This window comes from Cnephaeus nilssonii (genome assembly GCF_951640355.1).
Source record: "Cnephaeus nilssonii genome assembly, chromosome: 5".
In the NCBI taxonomy this organism is placed as follows: Eukaryota; Metazoa; Chordata; class Mammalia; order Chiroptera; family Vespertilionidae; genus Cnephaeus; species Cnephaeus nilssonii.
In genome coordinates, this window is record NC_137076.1 from 58321106 (window position 1) to 58346452 (window position 25347).

The 25347-nt window shown below is 37.9% G+C and overlaps 1 protein-coding gene across 1 annotated transcript; it reads right to left on the bottom strand.

Moving 5' to 3' along the window:
* On the bottom strand, positions 1-24420 carry USP38 (ubiquitin specific peptidase 38). The gene is made up of 10 exons (XM_079771166.1): positions 23219-24420; positions 21118-21253; positions 18358-18487; positions 15666-15767; positions 11967-12125; positions 10241-10434; positions 7814-7907; positions 6828-6934; positions 3831-5190; positions 1-1228 (listed from the first exon to the last, which is right to left on the bottom strand). Exons 1-10 carry the CDS (start codon positions 23898-23900, stop codon positions 1067-1069), a joined length of 3126 nt encoding a protein of 1041 aa, XP_079627292.1. The 5' UTR covers positions 23901-24420; the 3' UTR covers positions 1-1066.
* Between the last annotated feature and the right edge of the window lie 927 nt (positions 24421-25347).

A 25347-nucleotide genomic window follows, 5' to 3' on the forward strand; every position in this document is an offset into this window, starting at 1 on the left:
TGTATGTGCTCAATGTTTAATATTCTGAGGATTAAGTAACAAAATCAAAAAAGATTTTTTTTACTTGACTAGGTTTATTTTCTATGAATTCTTCTAAGAGTTAAAAACAATCACACTCATCGGTTTAGAACCATCAGATTTTTACTTCAGGAAAATCTAATAATACCTTTCAAAAAAGTTATAATTTTAATGTTAGCACAAAAAAAAATCACTCCCTAACATTTCATTTTAAAAAAGCTTTCCCGCAGCCAAAGATTCCTATTTTTGAATTACAGTACTGCAAGGCACATACAGAACTCACCTCCTTCAAAACACACAGAAGAGGGACTCCCTGAAATAGAATTTTTAAATCCCTAAACAATTAGAAATACTATAAAGTTAGCAATTTGTAGGCAAAAATGTTGCTCCTATAGGATCATGCACTTTTTCTTAAAATCAATTCATCATGTATGTATAAATAATTCCTTTAAAAACATTTGTACTTCAAATGCAGGTAGTGCTGCTGAAGACAGCATTAAACAAGCCTGACAAGTACAAGAGCTTGATAAATTTTATGTTATTGCCTTCATTAGAGACTCCTATCATCTCTCATATTTTCAAAGATTTAAATTTAATAATGGGATAACTACACAGGAAATAAGGGATTTTCTTCTTTTCAAACAATATTTCCTTCACCTCTAACATAATTCTTTTATGAAGGATGCTAAATGAATTAAAATTTTTGTTCAGTAAAACTGAGGATAGGAGCATTTAAATGCTTCTACTAAATTTAATGCAGCTTAATTAGGGACCAGGTATATATTTTCCTTTGAAAATTTTTGGTCAAGCATGTCTAACCATAAAAGCAAATGGAATTTTAAGAGGTAGATTTTTTTCCCCATGATGCATTTTGATAATAAATGTATTGTCAAGAAAATAAAAACAAGCACTGAGTGTGTTTTCTTAAAGTATAAGGGTCTAATGAAAAGAAAAATAAAAGATAGCTATGATACTTATTACAGTCTGACATTTTAACAGTCAAAGTATCGGGTGTTTTGTGACCAGTGCATTTTGGACTCTCTCAGGATCAAAATACGAGTCTGCTGACTGTATTAAATCCTCCTCCACCCCCTCCGCCAGTTGGTCCACAGCTTCCTGGTGGGTCATTGTCATCAAATCCATTTGGCCGAAATGAACAGGAGGCAGAGGCAGCTTGTAGGGCCCGGGCTCGAGCATTCAACTCTTGTTCCTAAAATTAAAAATAATTTTAACAAAGTCATAATCCTAAATACAATGGATGGATATATCACCTGTATAAATATTTTAAAGCTGCCTTAATCCTTAATAAGCATCCTTCAAATCTTAGTAACTTTAAAAATACTGACTACACTAATTCTTTCCAAATCTTACTACAGTAAAGTACATAATCACAGATGGAGCAAACTTGATAGAGAAGAAAATCTTGGTATAAATCTACAGAATGACAGATCCAAAAGGCTGTTTGTTTCAGTATCAGACTATACAGAGGAGGAAACTGAAGCCTACAGTCCAAAAATTTCTCTATATTTCAGTTCATCCCCAAGAACTTTCAAAATACAGTAACACCCATCAGTACGTAAGAACGAATTTTTTTTCTAATATACATTATGCAGAATTAAAGATTATGACAATGGATTATCTACTCTAACAATTTTGGAAGTGGGTGATTACAATAAAAAATACAAATAATGAAAGAAAGCTGGATTTTTAATACCTTTTCCTTAGAGTATTTCTCAGTAAGTAAAACATCTCAAAACACTGCTAAGGAAAATGGAGCCTATCTTCTTACAGTAACACTGAAAACTTTTCTCTACTAGACCATTAACAATTTTATCAGGAATTATATTCACCTATGTGCCAGACACATATTAGGTGCTCAATAAATATTAATGATCTCAGGTTAGAACACTATTTGATACTTATCCACAAAAGGAGAAAAAGTGAATATGGCAAATTCATTTGGCAAGTTCTAAAACTCGGCTCTAAAAACTGGCACTAACTCCTTGGAAGAAGATGTAAACTATTCTGGCATGTGCCCATTTTTCTGGGAAAGGGCCTACACCTTTCAAATGAGGTCAGTGTCACTCACCCAGGTCTGAAAGCCACTGTGGTAGCAAAACCCTTAACCTGTTAGGCATAATCATCCTCAAGAACTTTCAAAATACAGTTAACATTAATAACAATAACTGTACTATATCCAAATTTAGCTTAAAGCCCAGTTACGTTGCTCCATCTGGCACGGTAGTATTATTATATATTTTTTGCTTTAAACAACTTATCAATCTGAGATTGAAGATGAAACTTAGAATTGAACAACACTGAAAAGCTGAATGAAAGTACATAACCCTCTTTAGGGACAATTAAACAATAATGAATGGTGCTCAAATATTGTATAGTCAGGGGTAAATGGTAAGACAGAGAAAATCATTTAGAGCTAGGCTGCAATATAAGTAGTTATTACAGTTTATAAGAGTTTTTGGCATTCTTATCACAGAAATTAGAGTAGTTTCTCATTTTTTCAAAATCCATGTCCCTCCTTTGATAAATATTTCACTCAATCACTGCTATATAAATAATATATATATTTCCAAAAATCAAGATTGCACTGGGTCATATTTTTCTGTATTTTATACTATAGAAAATTTCTACTTCAACCTAACCCTCTTACCCTCACCCCACCTCTTTAATCTTTAAGAATCGTGATGCTTTTAACATCCAGTGCTCGTTTGCTATCTAGGTAGGACATGGTTGAATACATTATATTCTCTGGATTATAAGCCTTCTGACTGGAGGTGAGAATCTTATTTGTAAATCAGTTCTAACAAATATTCTAGAGTTTCTAATTTTTTCTGAAAAATGTATTGTTTTTGTCACTCTAGTACATTGCATACTCCTTTAAGAATGTATCATGTACCTTTAAGTATTTTATAATACAGTAAATTTCAAAACTTTTTGAGAATTCCTCCTAAAAATCAGTACTATAGTGGTCCATTTTTTCTCTTATACTATCTGTACCTTTCAGTTTTGGGAGCTTCAAACACAAAAGTTTTAGAAATTGATTTAAGCTCATAAAATCACTTGGATTATCCAGTTAATAAACTTACAACTTCACATATAATTTACTGTTGGTCCTTTATATTAATAGCTACTTGGCAGGCTTTAAAGAAAAATATTTTGAGCAAGATCTTTATTAACTTTAAAGTAATAAAATCACTAACTCCTTGCAAAAAGTGTATTTATAAATTCAGCTTATATGAAACCTTTATTCCATGACTTTTCTTTACTAATTTGTTATTTTTTCTCCTTGGTTTTATTGCTCAGATCCTTAAGTAATACAAATAGCCTGTCTTTATATTTTCTAGCTTTTAGTGTCCTTTATTTAATCTACCTGAATGTCAAGAAATAGCCCTTAAAATACTTACACAAAGGTCTAAAAGGAATAAATACCCAATTTAGCAGCTGTTTTCCCTGGTAGGTGGGACTAAAGGGAAGAGGATACTACCATTTTATTAAACTCTATATTTTTGCCTGGAGTGTTTTATAATAATCACATCATTTGTAATTAAAAAAAGGTATGGTCTTCTATATTGCAACTAACTTCAACTTTTAATAATTCATAACTTTAGAAAGACAACTTGGTTATATAGGTTGAACTCATTTCATATAAACCCAGACTCAAATTTCAGAATTATCACTCTGTAAATTCCTTGGAAAATATAGAAGCTGTATTTCAAAGTTAAGGTGCTCATTAAACTACCTGTCAATTGTTTAACTATTTTCCATAAATGATGAAGCTTATATTTCCAACTTACCTGTAAATATAGTTTATTGTCTTTTGTTATAGCATCCATAAGTTCTTTCTGTAGAGGTGGGTCTCCGTTTACCCAGAGTCCACTGGTTGAATTATTACCATTCAAACCATTAGTGCTGCTCTGTTTTCTATACAAAAGCACATAAGCTGTGTCCTTTGGAAATCTACTCGTAATTTTCTGGACTGACTGAAATGAAGTAAACGTCACTCTGCTGTCATTAAATAAAAACCATTCTTTTGACATTTCCTTATTTTCTAAATCCTGTTCAATAACTGCACTAGGACTATCTCTTGCTAGTAAATGACTCTGGGAGGAAGCTAATGCCAGAGTTTCAGACTGGTGGCACATCTGGTATGAGGACTCTGTACCTGTGATGTTTCTGGCATAAGAGTAGTAATGCCCACTTTCAGAGGATATACCAGAGTGAACGACAACAGAACTTAATAGATAGGGCACCAAAATGGGACAGCAAGCTTCTTCAGTCCCAGAAGGCTTTAATTTTTTAGCTAGGTTTTCACTAATATCAGTGAAGTCAACATCTATAGACCAACTTTCTGACAATGAAGAGAAAGAAGTAGTTCTTTTAACTGGCAACTCCAAAACCAGTGGCAGTGACACATTGTCTAAAATTTTTCTTCTCACGTGATACTTCTGATCATATGAAAATCTCAGGAGAGTAAGAATAAGGTATTCAGGTTCCTCTGTGATTTGCATAGTTTTCTCGGCATTCTGCAAAGAGGCACAGTTTTCACAATAATACTGGTTGTCTCCAGTAAGAATCTCTGGAGCCAAAAAATAATTTAGTAAGTCAGTTACTGAAGGTGTGGCTTCACCTCCTGGCTTCTGAGGTACATCTTTATTAACAAAAATCTTACTAGATTCACTAGGGACAGAAGTGTTTTCAGTACAGCAAAATTCATCAGGAGGGCTGCCAACCATTCTTTCGTTCATAACTGAATCATAGACAAAGGTAGCCGCTGCTGGATTATAAATTCCTGGTTCTTCTGAAGGACCAGGACAAGCTCGCAGTATACCACCATCCGGTGTACTGAGCGATGATGCTGGATCTTGAAAAGACAAGCTGTCCATAGAAGAGGAAGGACAAAAGGCAAGGGAGAGATCTGTAAAGGCTTCCACTTTTTGTGAGGTACTCCTGCAGTTCAAACAACATATGTGAGTTCGTAGTTTTCCTCCAAACATTTTTTCTATCAAAGTCTTCTCACCATCACTTGTGTAAGGGGTCTCTGTCAGTACAGCTGCCTTACTGGCTACTTCCTGTAAAGAAGTTTCAATGCATCCCAGACTTTCAGAAGGCTTGTGTGAGGACTGAACTTTCAAGATTTTTTCTTCTTCATGGAGCCTGCAGGAGAGTATATCGTTACACAGCTACTTCACTTACATTTAAATGTCATTTCTATTAAAAAATATTGGTGGTTTATAAAGACAGGCCAATTATTTTTTTTAATCGAATATATAATATTTAACTTAAAAAAGCAAGTTTCTCCTCTTATAATCAAGAGGAATTCTGAACAGTTTGACAACGTAGATTAGAAGAGAAGCTACAGGCTATTTGGACACTGTATTTCATTACACTTTCTTTATACTACTATTTTATAGCACTTATTACATTACAGTTAATTGCATGTTCACATTAACTGTCTTATTTCTTTGTCTGCCTGGAGTCTCATACAAAGCTTGGCACAAAGAAACCACTTAACATATCCTCAGCTGAATGGAAGGAAGGCTGCGTATGTTGAGCTCAACTTGCTTCACTAGTCATTCACATAACAGAAGGGAGGCAGACAGGAAGTTATAAGATAATAGGCTTTATTAACTAAGTGCTAGGGAGGCAATAAAATATACCAAAGCCACACAATTATGAATCGGTCCAAAGGAGCAGCTTTTACATTTCTTTGGTCTCAGGATCCCTTTGTACTCTTAAAAATAATTGAGGAGCCGAAACCGGTTTGGCTCAGTGGATAGAGCGTCGGTCTGCGGACTGAAAGGTCCCAGGTTCGATTCCGGTCAAGGGCATGTACCTTGGTTGCGGGCACATTCCCGGTGGGGGCTGTGCAGGAGGCAGCTGGTCGATGTTTCTCTCTCATCGATGTTTCTAGCTCTCTGTCCCTCTCCCTTCCTCTCTGTAAAAAATCAATAAAATATATTAAAAAAAAATAATTGAGGAGCCCAAGAGCTTTCATTTATGTGGTTATATCTATCCAAAACTGAGATTAAAAGTAATAATCTATATTTTAAAATAACAAATCCATTACTTATTAATATAAATAACTGTTTTCCTGAAAAATAGTTATATTTCATACAACAAAAAAATTTAGTGTGCAGAATGGCACTGTTTTACATTTTGCATATATTTCAAGTATTTGGCTTAATAGAAGACAGCTGGATCCTCATGTCTGCTCTGTATTCAATCTAATGGTATATGTTGTTTTGGATTAAGTATATGAAGAAAATCTGGCCTCAACTACATATACACAGATATATAGCTAGAAAAGAAAGACCCCTGAAAGTGTTTTAGGAACCCTTAGGAGTCCTCATACCACACTTTGAGAACAACTGGTCTAAAGTAAAAAAAAACAAAAAACAACCAAAAAAACCTCAAATTAATCATAGAAGAACACTTAAAAATATAATGCAAAAACACTTGAAATATATATTTTAAGGCTAAAAATAATATTGTGTAGAAATAATCTGTTATAAAAGAACACAATTCAAATTATAACTTTAAAAATACTTTTTACTTAGTCTTGGGTGGCTCAGTTGGTTGGAACATCATCCCTTAACTAAAAAGTTTGGGGGTTTGATTCCCAGTCAGGGCACATACCTGGGTTGTGAGTTTGAATCCTAGTCAGGCCACATGAAGGAAACAGCTGATCAATGTTTCTCTCTCACATCATCACATCAATTTCTTTTTTCTCTCCCTTCCTCTCTCTAAACATATCCTTGGGTGATGATTAAATATATATATGTAGTTTTTACCTGTCTAGCAGAAACCTGAGGTATTCAGAACAGTCTTGCTGTGATCTGGGGGTAAACCATGGAGGTCTGGAAGCCTCAAAGAATATCCGAGGTGCATATGCTTCTCTCTTTTGATATCAGTAGAGAAAACACAAGAAAATGATTCTCACACCATGAACTAAAAACTGAAATCTTACTATATGTTGAATAAAGATTACTTTAAAAAATTACATTGAGCTTAACCTTTACTCTAAGCTGTCAAACATGTGGGCAAATAAACTAGTTGGAAATAGATTTAGATAACCATTAGTCATAACTTCTCATTCTGTAGTTGAGATTTAAGATCTAGAGCGGGGGTGGGGGGTGGGGGGGAACGTCCAGCCCGAGGGCCATATAAGTCCTGTGAAATCATTTGGCCTGGCCCTGACAAGGCATTAGGGGTGAGTTAATTAAGTGTTTGACCAAATACAGCAGGCTAATTTTCAAGCTGATAATTTTGTTTGGCCTGCAAATGATGTTATAAATATCCAAATGGCCCTTGGCAGAAAAAAGGTTCCCCACCCCTGATCTAGAGAAACTGTGTGACTTGCTCAAGGTCAGAGATTATATCAGGGATTAGACCAGGTCACATCTAACTCTTAGGTCCACAAAATTGTTTTAATTGTTTACTTCTGTGAAAATCTACCAATTTAGTATCTATAAACTATTAAAATGCATTTTAAAAGGTTTCTTTATGAGACTTTATTAAGTAGAAAATAATTACAATAATGAGTCAGCATAATATTCATCTACAAAAATGGAAAGTAGGAGAAATAAATAAAAAACTTAAGGGTATATCCTGATTTTAGGCAGTATCTTTTTAACATTTCTAAGTAGATTTGGGTGAAATATATATCTTTTCATCAGTTAAAAAGAGCTTACCAAGTTTGGTATAATGTGAAATTTAAAGAATATTATCATAACAACATGAATATTAACATATACACACTACTCACACTTACACTCACCTGTGTATGAGCCAAAAAGGCAAAAAGATGCTGTAATTTTTTCATTAACGAATTGCACCCATTTAGATTTAAAGATAATACTTGTCTCCTGAAACTGAAAGAGAAAAAAATATAATGATTTTCATATAAATGTGTACATACATATGCATTTTTTAAAAGCTAAAAGGAAATTAGTTCCAGAACTTACCTTCAAAGTAAAATTTTACTTACCAATGGCCTCTTACCTAGCAAAGATACTAATGACAATGTAATGAAGAAGGAAGGGGAGATTGATGGTACCTAAGCACTTACTATGTGGCCTGGTAATGACCTATATGTACTGTCACATACCATTCCTATTTTCTGGATCAGCAAGTAGAAATAGATTAAACTATTAATTAATACCCTAAGTAAGAAATTTTAAATTCTTTCAAGTCTGCATGAAATAAGTAATATCCTGCCATTAAAAGATCCTATAAAGTTAGAGTGATTTAAAAATGGTAGTATAGGAACAATTGGGGGAAAAAATGGAGTTAGGAATTATCATCCAGATTCTATAGAAATCAATATGAAAGTTCAAATACTGAAGCCTTTCTGGAGACATGTGTCATGTCCTATTCAAAGAATACCCTCTCACAGGCATATGGGCTGAGAGATTCATTATGAGCAAAACAAGCTATTAATAGTCACCAATAGGAGTAAGGTTGAGTGAATTATGGCAGATACTTTACTGAGAACAACACAGTTCTGTCACTGTCCTAACATGGGGATATTCCCAACTCAAACCATTAAAAGGTGTTAAAAAAAAAAAAGCATGCAGCTAGAAAATATATAAGATTCTCTATATTTTTTTTATTGTTGACACTATTATAGATGTCCCCCATTTCCCACCCCGCTTTGTCCACATGCATTTTTTTTGTACTAGATAAAATCTCTTAACTACAAAAAAGGTCTAGAACACTGCACATAAAACTTAAATTATCTTTGGGAATGGGAATGCCTGATTTTTTTAAAAATTAAAATTATAAAATTTTATGTACTTTTACATTCAATTTTTTAAAAAAACCATAAAGATTTCACATATTACCAAAGACAGAAAATATGCTGTTTGCCTATTCTGAGATGGAATTATTATTGGCCACTGTACAATAGATGAGCTGTTTGAACTGCTATTGCCAGTTATAACTGAATTAAGTTACTCTGCTTTCTCTATCATCTGTAAAGTAAGATGGCTGGAAGAGATGACCTCTGGTGGTGAGATATGGTTTCTTTCAGGTTTATGCCTAGTATCACTTGTGTCTAAGCAAACCGAAAACAAAAGAAAACACTAAACCAAACAAAAAACACCTTAGTTTTTGAGTGTACACATGTACTTTGGAGTCAGGAAATCAAATAAAGCTAACTCTTCATCTTTTAGTTTATGATTCCTCTAGGCAGGCATAAAAAGACCTGGAACTCAACTTGTATATATCTTTAGTCAAGTTCCATGCATCTCTATTGGTGCTGAAGAGAAAAATTCAACCATGTTTTTGCCTTTAGAAAAAATTTATCATTAGTTTGTACCTTTACAGATAGCATTCACATAGCTAACAACCTCTGGTTTCCTATTTGCTTGGCTGTAAAAGCAATGAATTTAAAAGTAAATCTGTAAGAGGGCAAAGGAACAAGTCTGTTTACACATTTGTTCAGTAGTAATCAAATTGGGGTGGGAAGCAGAGCTTAAATTTCTTTAGCAGCAACAAATAAGTTATTGATCTGATAAACAGCAAGATATCTACAGACAGAAAAAACTAAATAGGACCCCCTCAAAAGATATACTGATTTAAAAAAATTCACTACTATCCTAGCCAGTTTGGCTCAGTGGATAGAGCATCGGCCTAAGGACCAAAGGGTCCTGGGTTTGATTCCGGTCAAAGGGACGTGCCTCGGTTGCAGGCTCCTCCCCGGCCCGGGCACTGGTCAGGGCTCATGCAGGAGGCAACCAATCGATGTGTTTCTCTCACTTCGATATTTCTCTCTGTCTTTCCCTCTCTCTTCCACTCTCTCTAAAAATCAATAGAAAAATATCCTCAGGTCAGGATTAAAAAAATAAAATAAAAGTTCACCACCTTATAGGATAATAACAAATTAGTATTTGAGGACACAAACTCTTAGGCATAAACTCAACCAATCACTCTGTTACAATAATAACTATTAAGTCGGAGTAATTCACAAGATTCTAAATGTAAGACATAATATAAATATAAAGTAGAATTTGCTTAAGTTAATATTTTAATAGTACCTTTTCATTTCTGAATAAGGCAATTGTATGAAAATATTAATATTTCTGCCATTTATAAGAAATAATATGAAAACAATCTTACCATTTTGCATTTCATCATCATGCATCAATTTCTACAGTTAAAATGAAAATAAAAAGCTTCAAATTTAAACTTAATTTAAACTTACTCTGTGGCCATAAACAATGCTTGTATAACACTGTTCATATAACACGTATTTCCTAGATTAATAAGACCAGTTTTCCCAGTTTCAGATTTTCCAGAAAGTCTAGACAAGCAAGATGCCAAAGCGTCAGATTGAGAAGTCCAGGCACTTTGATTGAGAATCAATTTAATCTTCTCCTCACTAGGCTTAGGTAAATCCTGTAGATCATAAAGAAGAAAAAAAAAATTTAAAATATACACTATTCTTGTTATTAAATTAACACCAAAAATATTCTTCCACTAATACTTAACCTTTTTCCCCTCCCACTTAGTTTTGATAGTACTTGACCAATCGTCAAAAAAAATTAAATCATACTATATGCAAAAATAATTGTGTCCTAAAATAAATTAAAATCTTCTAAAGGTAGAGTTTATCAAGCTGAGGAATACTAAAAAACACACACAAACACAACAGGAATTCAAGTCACATTTGAACTATTCATGTTTCCTATTTATCAGAAAAATGTTTTAAAAATAAAACTGAGATCAGAGAGTATACTGTAGCACTATTCAAAGGCTATAGAATAAGGACCTAAATTAGCACGCAATTCAATAATCTAAACCACTTTCTTTTATATTATGTAGTAAAAAAAAAAAAAATCTCCTTTTCATTCACTACCAATACCCAGTATTAACCTTATAAATAAAGTCTCAAAGTAATCATGATGAAAAATGTTTAACCATATTGAAAATTATTATAAAATACAGATTATTCTTACCTGCTTTGTGATTTATGAGATAATATTTTAAGAGTAAGTGATTTCAAACATGAGTAGAGCACTGGAGAATAAGAACACTTGGTAAAATCATTAAGGCTTTTTGAACTGCTATTATCATCTGGTACTTATACCTTAGAGAACAAATAATTTCTGAAGGAATTTTAATCTCCTGATTTTTTGGAGCTATTAGAAAGTGCTTCCTGCGTTCAGAGTAAGATTACCCTTGCTTCTTCTGAGCTTATTTCAGTCAATAGAATTTTCAACACGTAAAGCATAACTAGCTTTCATCTATAGACATAGTGACATCATAGAGAGGGATTAACACTATCAAATCCATGACAACTCCTATACATAAAGACATTTACTTCTGTAAGTGTCAAATGTCAAACCAATGGTACGCATTAAGTGCTGTGTTCTGGGTTCAACCAATATCATTTTAATTTAATTATATAGAAAAATGTTTTTTTATCCATTTCAGATACAGAAGATAATGAGACCTTATATTGTATTTCAGATCTCAAAAAGAAATATCAGTAGAACTGATTTATAATAATTTCTGATTAAGTCTGACTGAGGAAAGTTCTCCAATTCTTTTGCTTCTCCCTGATTATGCAGTAAGTTTACTAAGAGAAAAGTATGCATATTGTGACCCATTCTTCAAAACAGAGAATTAGTGGTTTTTATATCGAACATGTATACAAACTAAAAAAACAAGGCAAGTTCACAAATAGTGCAAGTAAAGATTCTATGAAATATGGACATCCATGAACAGTCCATAGCTAAAAAGGAATAAAAAAACATCAAAGAAACCAAAGTTAAATTTTCTTTAATGAATCCTGATTTTAATGAAATTTTTCAAATAAAAAGCATATTGCCATAAGGTAATAAAATGAGTAGCTGGTTATCATCAAACATCCATCTATCACATCACGGGCTGCAGATCCACAAATACTGTTGCAACTATTATCATACCTTTATTGCTTCCAGAATAGGTTCGTAGAGATCTGGAAATCCAGAGTAATGATACATCATACAGTGTATCAATTCTGTTAACTGTACTAAGAAGGCTGTACTGGAAGGCAGACCATCACTTCTGAGGGAGTGAACCAAATTAACCACATGAGGAACAATCTGAAGAGAAAGGAAGACAAATATTCCTCAATCAATACAAATTGGCAACAAATTCTCTAGCCTGCAAATAGAATTCAATTGTTACACAATCAGCAAATAACTTTCCATATGTTCAGCTACAGACTTTTTCTAAAAAAAAAAAATGAGAAGTAAAAAATTTCTGGAATATCAAGGTAAATTTAGTTTTTTAGTATTATATGATTTTAATTCCATATAATACCCCTATCTTCATCCTTATTCTCCATCCAAAATGCAAACTAAAGTCCTAGTCACTGCAGTCTAAAAAATGCCTTCAGTTGAAAAATGTTAGGAACAAACTTAAAAGATACACCTAGGATTAGCATAAGAGCTCCATCTAGTGTGAATTTTAGAACTCTTACTTGGAAGAATTATACACACTTTGTATATTAAAGTTTACTTCAAGAAAAGTCTTCAAAATACCTTTTGCATGTATCTAAAATTACAGCTCAGGCTACAGGATTACCTTTCATTTAGATAAGCATAGGGATGATGTCAGATGTTAGCATGGTGATCCTTACAAAATGACACCCATTCCCCCTCTTAAAATAAAGGGAATCCAAAACTATTATTTTAAAAGACTGGGGTTAAAAATAAAAGGGAAATCTAAAATGCTTATTGCTCATAAACATTTAGAAAACTGTTAGTGTTATAAGCACAATAATGTTCTTTCATTATAAAATTAGACTAAAAGTTAATACAGAACTAATCATATTTTAAGAGGTTATTAATAAAATAAACTATTTTGCAGAAATGGCTCAATCCATTAGTACAGTGCTATACTTGTTCCAATTAAATTATTGTAATCTGATATTAGGTATTTACACTTCATATGTAAAAATATCTTATGTTTTATTTGTAGAACATTTTTCGGGTTGCTAACTAGTAATAAAAGTGAAGTTATAGCTTTAAGGTCTTATCATCAAATAGCATTAATAACAATTATAGTAATATCCCAATCAATCTCTTTCCTTTCTGCTAAAGAGAATAACCATATTCTTAAATTAACACCACTATTCCTATTCTGCTCTGTCTGGTTTACACTTATGCTTGAGGTCTTAAATCACATTTTAGCTTTTGTACTACTTTCTTTAATCTTCATCAAAGGTATTATTCTGGTCAGGAAACTACCAGCTTCTAATGATTTCACTCTACTGTATCACCTTTTCATTTCTAAGCAAATCTGAATTAGAATTTTACTGCATACCTATCAGATACTCTCTTGCTAAAATAATCAGAAGTCTAAATTTATTTTGTTTCTTCGGAGGTGAAGGGGGAGAGAGAACTGGAAAAGGAAAAAATTGTAAAAATGATTATTTAATTTGCAATCCTAAATACTCCAGTATAAATTTAGGCTTTGCAATCAAGTAATAAAATTGTCTACTATTATGTCCTATATAATCAAAATGATCACTGACACAGAAGTAAGACTAAGTTCTTAAAAGGCATTTAGATATATGTCCATGCAGGCGATTACCTTCCTTCTTATTTTTCTTTTTAAATTCTCATCTGAGAATTTAAATCAATATGTTTTATTGATTTTTATAGAGAGAAGAAGGGAGAGAAACATCAATCAGTTGCCTCCTATATGTGCCCCAACTAGGGTTCGAACCCACAACCTTTTGCTGTCCAGCCAGGACTGGTTCTTTTTTTTTTTTTTAAATTGATTTCAGAGAGGGAAGGAGAGGGAAAGAGATGGCAGAGAATCATTGATGATAACAGAGAATCACTGATCGACTGCCTCCTGCACACCCCCTACTGGGGATCGAGCCCACAACCTAGAATTGAGCCCGTGACCCTTTAGTCTGCAGGCCAATGCTCTATCCACTGAGCCAACCCAACTAGGGTGCCGGTTGATTCTTGCATATGCCTTGACTGGGTATCGAACCCGCAACCTTGGCATATCAGGACAATGGTTTAACTACTGATATATGTGGCCAGGTCATATTTTTACTCCATTTAAATTTTTTTCTCCACTTATAAAAAGCACATGAAAACCAACTTGGTTCATATTAACACACATAATATTAATCTTGGTTTGCTCTAAAATACTTTAAACATATAATGAATAATGATGCTGGTGATTACAGATTATTGCTCATACTTAACAACTCCTAACCTGAGTCCTTTGCTGAGTTTAATTTAGAGTTATAGGTGATTTAACTACCACATGACCCACTACTAGATGCCCAAGCTAATTTTAGTTGAGTAGGAGGTCAGGCTATCCCGACTACACAGGCAGTAATTAGGTCTTTGTTTTTAAGTTTTACTAAGTCAGATCACAATTTAATTTCAGATCTAACTAATCTATATATAAAAGGCTAAGCGACCATTGCAACCGAAACAACCAAACGGATGACCAAACAGGCTGTGTGGGGCGACCAGGCTGGCATGGGGGTTAGTGAAGGGAGACCAAATGACTGAGCAGCAAGCTGTGTGGGGCGACCAGGCCGGCAGGGGGTTAGTGTGGGGCAACCAAACGACTGAGCAGCAGGCTGCATGAGGCTACCATGCCCGCAGGGGGGGGGGGGGGGGGGGCAGGTGGGGGAGACCAGACCAGTTGGGGGGGGGCAGTGAGGGGCAACCAGGTTGGCGGCGGGGGGGTGGGGGGGGACGGACAGTTGGGGGTGACCAGGCCGGCAGGGGGAGGCAGTTGGGGGTGACTATGCCTGCAGGGGGTGCAGTTAGGTGCGATCAGGCAGGCAGGCAGGTGAGCAGTTAGAAGCCAGTGGTCCTGGATTGTGAGAGGGATGTCCGACTGCCAGTTTAGGCCCAAACCGGCAGTCGGACATCCCTCGAGGGGTCCCGGATTGGAGAGGGTGCAGGCTGGGCTGAAGGGACACCCCTCCCCCATGCACAAAATTTCGTGCCCTGGGCCTCTAGTCCTTAAATAAATGGTTTCATATTTATTTACTTCAAGAAGGCAAATAATTCAAAGGCAACTATTTATTATCTCAACTACTTTTTCTTTTTCGGAGAGATTAAGGAATGTGCGTATGCTCCATGAGAAGAGTAATAAACCTTAGAATGGATGATTATGTTATGTTAGAGATTCTCCTTCTTGGAAATTTTGAAAATAAACCCCCCTCTCAAATGGCATACACATGATTGTGCCTGAAGCCAGGGACAAATAATTGATGTTTTTTTTCTAGGGAGACTTTGCTAGCATATTTACTATATTAGCTCAAGTTTGAGTTAACAAACTGATATAAGGTTATTGATTTAATGATCAAGCCCAACAATTAGGGCAATTAACTGCTGAAATAACTCATCCTAAGTGATTTACATACATTGCTGTTTTGTGGTGACAAATGGAAACACTTGGGAGAAATACTAAACATTATGAAAATAGATTCTTTGGAGGGAAATCCCACAATCTCAAATTTCTAAAAAATCATAAAGCTATAAGTAAATAGATTTAAGACTAATGTACAATCTTTTCACTATATACAAATGTGACTCAATATTAAAATAAAATTTTAAGACAAGGTTTTTCAATGTAGAAACCTTGTCATAACTTACCAAATGGAATGCCTCTGGAGAATGCTGAAAACTAAGCAGCATGTGAGAAAGAACTGCAAGAGCACCAGGCCTCACAAGAGGAAACCGAAGTCGATTAAAAACCTTCAAAAAAAGACAAGACATCCATCTACAGAGTTTGTAAGAAAGCCATTAACCAAATCAGTGGTTATTTTCCTAGGACCAAAAATTATTTATGTGAATATCCCCCTTTCTGGAAGGTTCTATCATACCATATGTTGCCTTATTAAACCTTGTGAGAGGGAGAAAGTTGGAAAGTAACATGACAGAGATCGAGGGAATATAATGGCCTAAGCAACTCTTAAACTTCCTGATGAAATGAAAATCTGTCAAACCAAGTTTTTAGATGGTAACTCCCTGGTCCATTATTCAATTCATTCGACAAGTATTTATTGTCACTAGAGGGTGAGTAGGGACAATAAAAAGTAACATGGAGATAAGTGATATGAAAACAGGGTATGATAAATAGGAAATGCTGCATTTCCTATTTATCATGCAGGAGGCAGCCAATAAATGATTCTCTCTCATCATTGATGTTTCTCTCCATCCCCCGCCCTCCCTCTTCCTTCCTCTCTGAAATCAGTAAAAATATATTTTAAAAAACCCCAAAAAACTAAAGGAAATAAGAGTAAACCTGATGGATAATCTGGGAGAAGAGCATAGGAAGCAGGACAAAGGCTCAGCGCCTCGAGGTCCTCCACCCGGTGTACTAAAGCTATAGCAAGGAGGGCAGTGTAAAGCACAGACGCTGCCGCAGTACAATGGGAGACTGGATAAAGAGAAGCAGCAGTGAGCCAGATTAAGTAGGACCTATGGGACACCTGTAGCAGACCAAGGGCAGGGCAGGGAGACTACTGCAGTCATTCTAGAAAGGGATGATGATGACTTTGGACCAGGGTGGTAGCGATGTGACTAGTTAAAAGTGGTTGCATTCTGGATGTTTTTTAAAGATGGAAGTAATAGGGTTTAGAATATGGGCTGAGAGAGATTGAAGAGACACAAGGATAGCTTCAAGGTTTTTGGCAATAGAAGGGGGTGGAGTGGCCATTTGAGATAGGGAAGACTGGGTCTGGGAGGGAAAGATCAAGGGTTAGATTGTGAATAAGTTGAATTTGAGATCTAAGTATAGACAACTGGATAGATGAATATTGAGCTCATGGAAGAATGGACTAGAAATATTAAACCTGGCAGTCATTAGCTTAGGGATGTGCTAAGTATGGGTGGAGAAGAAAGTAGATCAAAGATGAAACTCTAAGGCACTCTAAACTTAGAAAGATCAACTATAGGAGACTGAGATACCAGTGAACTAGGACAAAAACCAGGAGAGTATGATGTCCTGGAAACTAAGTGAGGAAAGTGTTTCAAGAGGGAGTGATTAACTGTGTCAAATACTGCTGAGAGGTCAAACGAGAGGAGGCCTGAGAAATAATTCCTAGGTTTAGCAACTTTGGAAAGCACTGGTGTCCAAGATAGTTTTGGCAGAATCCTATCTAATAAAGAGGGAGTATGCTAATTGACCCTCACACCGTCGGCAAAGATGGCAGCACCCACAGCCAATAAGGAGGGAATATGCTAATTGACTGCCCCACCCTCAAAGATAGCAGCACCCACAGCCACAAGATGGCGGAGCCCAGTTCCCTCAGCCCCTCCAGGGCAGCAGGTGTGCGGCAAGGCCGGCCTTGCCATGCGCCTGCCTCCGGAGTCCCCCCAGTGCCTTCAGCCCTCCAGCCACCCAGGGCCGGCCCGAGGCACAGGCAAGCCTTGGCTGGTGGCTGCCCAGACGCCCAGGGCCGCCCGAGGCTCAGGTAAGCAGGGCCGGCCGAGGCTTGTGCTGCCAGCAGTGGCAGCAGCAGAGGTGCGATGGGGCGACGCCTTCCCCTGATCGCTGGGTCGCCTCTCGCCCCTGAGGGCTACTGGACTGTGAGGGGGCAGGCTGGGCTGAGGGACCTCCCACTCCAGTGCATGAATTTTCATGCACCGGGCCTCTAGCAATCTTAATAAAAGCTCGATTAGTTCGATTCAAGGGAAAATGGAAGAAACAGGTTTTCATATTAAATATCTGAAAATAGCAAATTACTTGTTACCTACACTTAAATAGCATTTTAATTTTTTATAGCCTATTCAAAATTATTATCCGAAACAAAACCAAACAAGAACATACTCAAAATTAGATGCTTTAAAGGGGACAACCCAAAGATAAAAAGATTGATTATATAAGTTCATACATCCTAATCCTATATAACAAAAGCCTAATATGCTAAGTGTTTGGTTATCCGTTCAACCAATCAAAGCATAATATGCTAATGATATGCTAAGGCTGCTCAACCGCTCACTATGATGTGCACTGACCACCACGGGGCAGATGCTCCAACCAGTAGGTTAGCTTGCTGCTGGGGTCTGGCCGATCGGAACTGAGCAAGACAGGCCCTCAAGCCTCCCGCGGTCCCTCCCTGGAAGGCTGGCCCTGACAGACCCCGATCAGGACTGGGTGACCCAGCCCCAATCATGCACTGGTGGGGTCCCTTAGCCTGGCCTATGCCCTCTCGCAATCCGGGATCCCGTGGGGGGGTGTCGGAGAGCCAGTTTCGGCCTGATCTCGCAGGCCAGGCCAAGGGACCCCACTGGTGCACGAATTCGTGCACTGGGCCTCTAGTAGACATATACTCCCACTTACCAGTTTTATTTTCAGTAAAGTAACATCTATCAAAATAGTAAACTTTTGGACTGCTGCCAGTCCTTTCAAGAGTGCAATCACCCACGTATCCACATGCTGAGCCAATGGCCAGGACAGCCAATCAATCATTCTGAAAATTAAAGAAAAAGAAATTATTAATATTGACAATATTTTCAACATTATTTAGAAATAACAGGTTACAGTAGATAATTACTCTCTTTGTGACTCAATATTTACTGAGCTTGCTTGTGAAAAGCACTAATCAAGATGTAGAAACGAGTATAATGGGTGCTTGTACTCAAGGAGTTTCCAATCATATAAGCTGAGATTCTTATATAACACATTTTCATAAAAAGAATTTCTGATAAACTATCATTTCACCTTAAGTTTTAAATTTATGCTACATATTGATATTAAGAATTTATTAGGCAAATTTACTCTAAGAAGAACAGTTCAAATATAGCTATCTGAACTAAGACATATAAATATAAACCAAAATTTTTCCTCTCTGGAAATATGAAATGCACTGTTAAAAACACACCTAGACTTTGAATTGTGATACAGGTCTCTTCAACCTTGTTAGAATTCTACTAAACAAAGTCAACAAAAGGAAACTTCAAATAGATAAAAGAGTACTGAATGTGCAAATATCCTAAGTGGCCTCATTGTGCATTAGTGTTTTCCTTCTTGAATATCAGCCCAGTTAATTGGGAATAAAAACAAAGTAATATAGGGTTTGATGGAGATTGTCCCTAATGTTAGACATCAACCACAATGAAGACTTGTACAACTCTTGGAAAGCAATTGGGCCAAATATTCATATTATTTGATCCAGCAATCCAATTTGGGGGATTATATAATAAGAAAGTAGTAATGAAAAAACAAACAAACAGATTTTAGTCAGAGTGATCTGGTTTAAAAATCCAATTCACCATTTATTAGCTGGGGGACCTTAAATACTTAGGTAAATTATTTAACCTCTTTGTGTCTGTTTCCTTATCTGTAGAATATATGTAGACATGCTTATTTTATAGAGCTTATGTGAAGAGTAAATGAGTTAAAATATAACACTGGAAATACTCATTGTGATGCCTCTCTTCCACCAAATATTTTTAAAGGACTGACTTCTAAATTGAAATGGCTATTTTCATAACAGCTAAGTTATAACTGTCTACATTAACACTAGGGTATTATCTTTATTAAGGTTTCTGCTCTTAAAATTTATTTTACATTGGTCAGGGTGAATGCAACCCAGGTATGTGCCCTTGACCGGGAATCGAAATGGAGACCTTTTGATATATCTAACCAGAAACCAACTGAGCCACACCAGTCAGGGCTGAGGCTGCTCATAATGTCTAATGGAACATTTGCATTTCTTTGCATTACAGAAAATGACAGTAAAATGTAAGTGCTAATATGTGGGAAAATATAGAGTATAGGGAAGTATAAGGTGGGAGTATGGTAAGAATAAACACTGCTATCCTTTTCAATTACATTTGTAATGTAAGAATAATTACTCCAGGTAGATTATGGGTTAAATAGCATTATGTAGCTAAATTAGAAATGCAATACAAAAACTGGATCACAACCTCCCATAGAAACCAGTAGGTAAAAATTAATTTCCAAATATATTTTAAAAACAAAATAAAATCATAAGATGGATGTTATGGTTGTTTTGAAAAGATTGAAAAATTAAGACCAGGAGTGCTGAATGGGAAGAAGTGGAATTTGCACTTGACTTAGTAAGTGGTGAAAGTCACTGTAGTTTGATCAGAAGGGTAAAATGAGTAGGTCAGGCTGACTTAGAGAAGAGAGATAAAGTCACTGCTGGCAAAAAGACCAACCAGAAGGCTCTGTTGCAATGTTATGGCATGAAATGAAAATGTAAGCTACTATTACTTAGGCAATGAAGGTGAGGGACCAACCAATTGATTTCTGATTTTACTTTCACTTGTAAATCTGTATTTCTCTGCATCTTCCTATTTTACTTAGAAGACAACATAATTTATGATATATTCATTTCAAAAAGAAAGAAATTTTAGTGCTGTTGCAGTCACAATGGCACGAGTGTTGCTGCTAAATAGGACACAGAAGGAGTGTCTTTGTGGACATGGAGGAGATAAAAGGTGTTTCTTAAAAGTAAATGAACAATGAGAACTTTACATAAAGACTTAGAACTCAACCACATATAAATGAGAATTGATAAAGTGATAATAAAGGGAAAAGTAAATAAAAAGAAGTAATATGAAGAAGATCCTAATAGTATGGTATCACAGGACTAGCTACTGAATAATAAGAAAATAAAAATAAGAAAAAAACACCACATTTTAAACAGACAAATACTAACAGTGTATTACTCAGAAATCCTGATTGAAAGAGAAAGTAAAAGTAAATATTTAGCTAGAAGAAAAAAATAAGATCCCAGAGGGAAGAAACAAGTAGCAAGAAACAATGAGTAAAGAAACTAGTAAAATACAGTAATAATCCAAAAAACTCATGCCTGTACAATATGTGTAAATGTATGTATGTTTTTGAAAATTAAAAAGCTGAAATAAAAATGGATTTGTGAATTACTGGGATGCCTGTCAAGCCTATAGTATAGTAAGGTAAACAATTAATTTGGAGAATCTTTAGATATTTGATTCCATGATTTCAGTTTTAAACATTTCTCTCTAAGTTTTTCATTATTGACAAAAATGCAACAAAATATCTCCTCCTCCCAAATCTACAGTTACCATCTATAGTGTCATGAAGAAGTACCTGCAAAAAGCTTGGGTCATACTTGCATCTTTGACATTTGGATCCGTAGTAAGGCTCCTGATGAGAACTGTAATCATCTGAAGAGGAATATGCTGCACAAGGCTTGCCAATGCTACAGAAGGTTCAAATGATGCATCTATTTTTTTTAATTAAAAAGAAAAAGGGATATGGCAAGAAGGTTCAAGTGAAGTATTGAGAGAGAACAATTAACCAAAAAAAAAGTAATTGCAGCAAAGGTGTTAATCAGAAAACAGTTGTCAAGCTCGACCTCATGGGTACTCGTAACATAAAAGGAATGTTACATTACAGAAATTAGAGATTAAGAATTACAATGATTGTTCATTCTATAGACAGAACTACTGCAATATAAAAACTATTGCCATATTGGGTCCATGAGTTACTTTATTTTCTTGCATTTTTTAATATTGTCTTTGTCAAGCTAAAATATTCATTTAAAAAGCAGAAATGTAAGATTTAATTCCCAGGTTAGATTGTCCTAAGTAACTTATAGCTATTAATTACAGTAGTCTGTAAAGTGTTCTAAGGAAAATACTTAAAAATCTCTTAAAGCCCTAGCTGGTTTGGCTCAGTGGATAGAGCGTTGGCCTGTGGATTGAAGGGTCCCGGGTTCGATTCCAGTCAAGGGCACATGCCCAGGTTGTGGGCTCGATCCCCCATAGGGGGCGTGCAGGAGGCAGCCCATCAATGATTCTTTCTCATCATTGATGTTTCCATCTCTCTCTCCCCGTCCCTTTCTCTCTGAAATCAATAAAAATAAATTAAAAAAATATATATCTTAAAGAAGTGGAAATTTGGGGAGAGGGAAACTTTACTTAAACCATATAAAAATTAAGCAAATCCAAGGTGAGCATCTTTATTGCTACAGTTGAAAAAGTTCTGGGGAAATATAACAACTCTAGCAACACAGGCAATACAAGAAAGATTACCATTAAAAAAAAAAATAAACCAATTCAGATCCTGCAAATACAAAGTTGGTAATTCTTTTGTAAATTTATTTAATTCATCAGAATGCATGGAGCTTGTTAAAACTCTACTCTTCTGGTTCTCAAGATAAAGGAGGACACCTCTGTCACAAGTTCAATTTCCAACAATAGCCAGGGAGAATGGTTGTACCAAGTAGAGAGGAACTGAACATGATTTTGGATCTACTGTCCCACAACCTACAGAGCCAGAAGCTCCAAGTGCAGGTAAAATTCCTGGATGACAAAGCATTTTCTTGCTAAGTGTCACTTGACCCCTCGCTGCTTTCTAAGGATGCAGTTCATGGGCTATCCTCCAAGTGAAAAAACACCCATTAGGTCCTCAGATTCTTTCCCTTCCCTCCCTCAATCTCTCTCAGGAACACTACTGTAGACAGAAAATGTCAATACTCAAAAAACTACAGTTAACTGGGATAAGCCAGTAATAAAACCAACTGCACAGACCTTGAATTTTAAAAAATGGGAAAATTAAAAAAACAGGGGAGCCAGGCTGGTGAGGCTCAGTGGTTGAACGTAGACCTAAGAACCAGGAGGTCAAGGTTTGATTCCCAGTCAGGGCAGATGCCCAGGTTGCAGGCTCCACCCCCAGTAGGGGGCGTGCAGGAGTTAGCCAATCAATGATTCTCTTATTGTTGATGTTTCTCTCTACCCCTTTCCCTTCCTCTCTGAAATCATAAAAAAAAAAAGGGGGGGGGGAGGGCTCATGATACCAAAATAATAGGGTTACAGTGCAATAATAATATGGTAAACATTTTTAGGCTACCATTAGTCACTAATGAATAGAAGCTTTATTTAGTAGCTGTCACTCCCAAAGCATTTCATAACTAGAGCAGAGGCTGGGTAATTAAGCAACCTGTTTAGTGCCAATGGTCTTAGACCTCCAAGTTCTCAACGTTGAAAATAAAAACACGGCCTGCTTTGTAAGGTAGAAACGACATCCTGAATAGGATAGTGGATGGGAATAACATTTTGGATGAGGCACTAAGATCTGTTCTCCATTAACAATATTTTCAGGGTAGGGAAGCAAACGTGGGGTGTGTATGTGGGCGAGACAGACTGAGCTTCCAAGAGAGATTTTCTTGGGATACAATGACCCTTACCTGTGGAAGAGATGCTTGCAAAAATTTCTTGCAGGGAAGGCAGCAAGGTGGAGGGCTCGGCCTTCCAGATGTTCTGCAGCAAGTTGCTCACTTTGGTCACCTGAGCGACATACTCCCGCAGCTCTTTCTCCTGGGTGGACTGGCACTGGAAGTGGCCTATCGTCCGGACCAGCTGTTGACAGAAGGTGACGGACAATTTCCCCTTGGGCACGCACTGCACGAAGTCGCTCAGGAGGTCGCTCAGCCGGGCGCACAGCGGCGGCTCCGGCCTCTCACACACCAGCCGCAGCACCTCCACCTGCAGCAGGCTGAAGAGGTCCAGCACCGAGGGGCAGCTCATGATGAGCTTCAGGCCGTTGTGGATGTAGTCCAGGATGGCTACATCCTTCCTGTCCAGCGAATGGTAGCCCTGCTGAAGGAGGCCCAACACGAGCGTCTTGTTGAAGAAGGACTCGAACTCGGGGCGGTGGTACCGCGCGTAGGCCTCCAGCACCTGGTGCCCCACCTGCCGCTGAAAGGGGTCCTGGCCCTCCAAGATGAGCCGGGTGGTCAGGTCAAACATGGCCTGGCACTGCGCCTCGTCCTGCCAGTGCTCAGCCGATTCCACCACCTTCCGCACGATCACCCGCTTCACCGGCAGCGGGTAGGAAGAACTCACCAGACCCTCCAGGATCTTGTCCATGGTCGTCACGCGGCAAGGCCGAGGGGGAGGGAGCGGGCGGCGTCAGCCCCGAGGCGGGGCGGGAGGACCCCGGGGCGGAGGTAAACTTGGAGCGCAGCAGCAGCAGCGGGATCGGCCACCGCCACCGCCGCCTCAGCAGCCACATTTATCGGGCAGGGGGGCCCATGCAAGCGCGGGCGGGAGTTGGCAAGCGTGGGGCGCGTGAGGACCAGCACCGCCCGCGGCGGGCCTAGGGAGCCGGAGGCCCGCACGCCGCCGCCGCCGCCCCGGGTCCGCGGTCCTTCTCAGCATCAGCTCGGAGGCGCCAGCGGAGGCCCCCCCGGCAGCGGCGGGCTCTTAGGATGCGGGGTTGCGAGCCGGGAGGTGGAGGAAGCGCGCCTTCGCGTCACGGGACAGGCGTGGACGTTCGGGCTCCGGCAGGAATTGAGACGAGACGGGCCCTGGGTTGAGCCTGGAGCCGCTGTCACCGAGGGTGCCGCCGGATCAGCCGGGAAGGGAAGGCGAACACCCTTGACCCGGATTCAGAAGGTCCCCAAATAGGAAATGACGGAGTAAATATCTGGGTCAAGGTCCGCCCCTCCGCCCCTCCGCCCCTCCGCCCCGCCGAGCCGCCCCAATCCTTCCCCGCCCCTCCTCGGCCCCTCCTGCGCCCCGCTAGCCTCACCCTCCCCGCTGCCCCCGCCACCACCCCGCCCCGCCGCGCCCCGCCCCTTCGCTGCTGCGCACGCGCGGCCGCCTCCTGTGGAGTCGCAGGGCGACGCTCGCGTCACTGGGGATGGAGTGTCGAGTCACAGGCGCCTTTCCGGAAGGAGGGCCCGAAACGCAGGCGGCGGCGGCGGCCTCGGCTTTAGGATTCCCACCTTCGGATCTCTGCCGGTTCTTTCCGGGTCAGGTTACTCGTGGAAGCCCGAGAAATTGCTGTTTATGTAAAATGTTGTGAAGGACAAAGTTTTGGAAACTCAAGCACTTGAGGAGAAAGAAGGAAAAAAAAACAACACACCCTCAAAACTCAAATTGAGGAGAAATCGTTTATGGACTTGGCTCATCCATCAAGAAATGAGCTAGAGTTCCTAAAAATGCGAGTGCCTTTCTTCTCCTTTGTGGCTAATAAAGTAAAAACTGCCCCTGCGGCAGAGGTTCAGCGACAGTCAGTATCAGTAGAGTTTGTTTTATCAAGCCTCTAGCAGATATTTTTTTTTTAGCGAGCTTTTGTGGCATATGGAAAACTTACAAGCTGTCTAAAAAGTGGAAGGAGAGTTACTGGAAAAATGACAGGTGAGAAAACGGAAGATGGGTATATGTAGGGCATCCCCCAAAAATGTACACACACACTTTGAATAACTATAAGGACAGTGTTTATTAAAGTACATTTCATTTCCAAAATTGAGCTATCAGCTTTTAAAGTGTGTATGCATTTTGGGGGGACACCCTCTATATATATCTGGGT

What these genes read in the sequence shown, in the direction of transcription:
- USP38 (XM_079771166.1), bottom strand. Translation starts at nt 23,900, where the DNA reads ATGGACAAGATCCTGGAGGGTCTGGTGAGTTCTTCCTACCCGCTGCCG. An exon ending in CTTTACTGAAAATAAAACTG is followed by an intron (nt 15,768 to 18,357) that starts GTAAGTGGGAGT and finishes CTTTTTTTGAAG; the next exon opens with GTTTTTAATCGACTTCGGTT. An exon ending in GCATTGTTTATGGCCACAGA is followed by an intron (nt 7,908 to 10,240) that starts GTAAGTTTAAAT and finishes TTTCTCTTTCAG; the next exon opens with TTTCAGGAGACAAGTATTAT.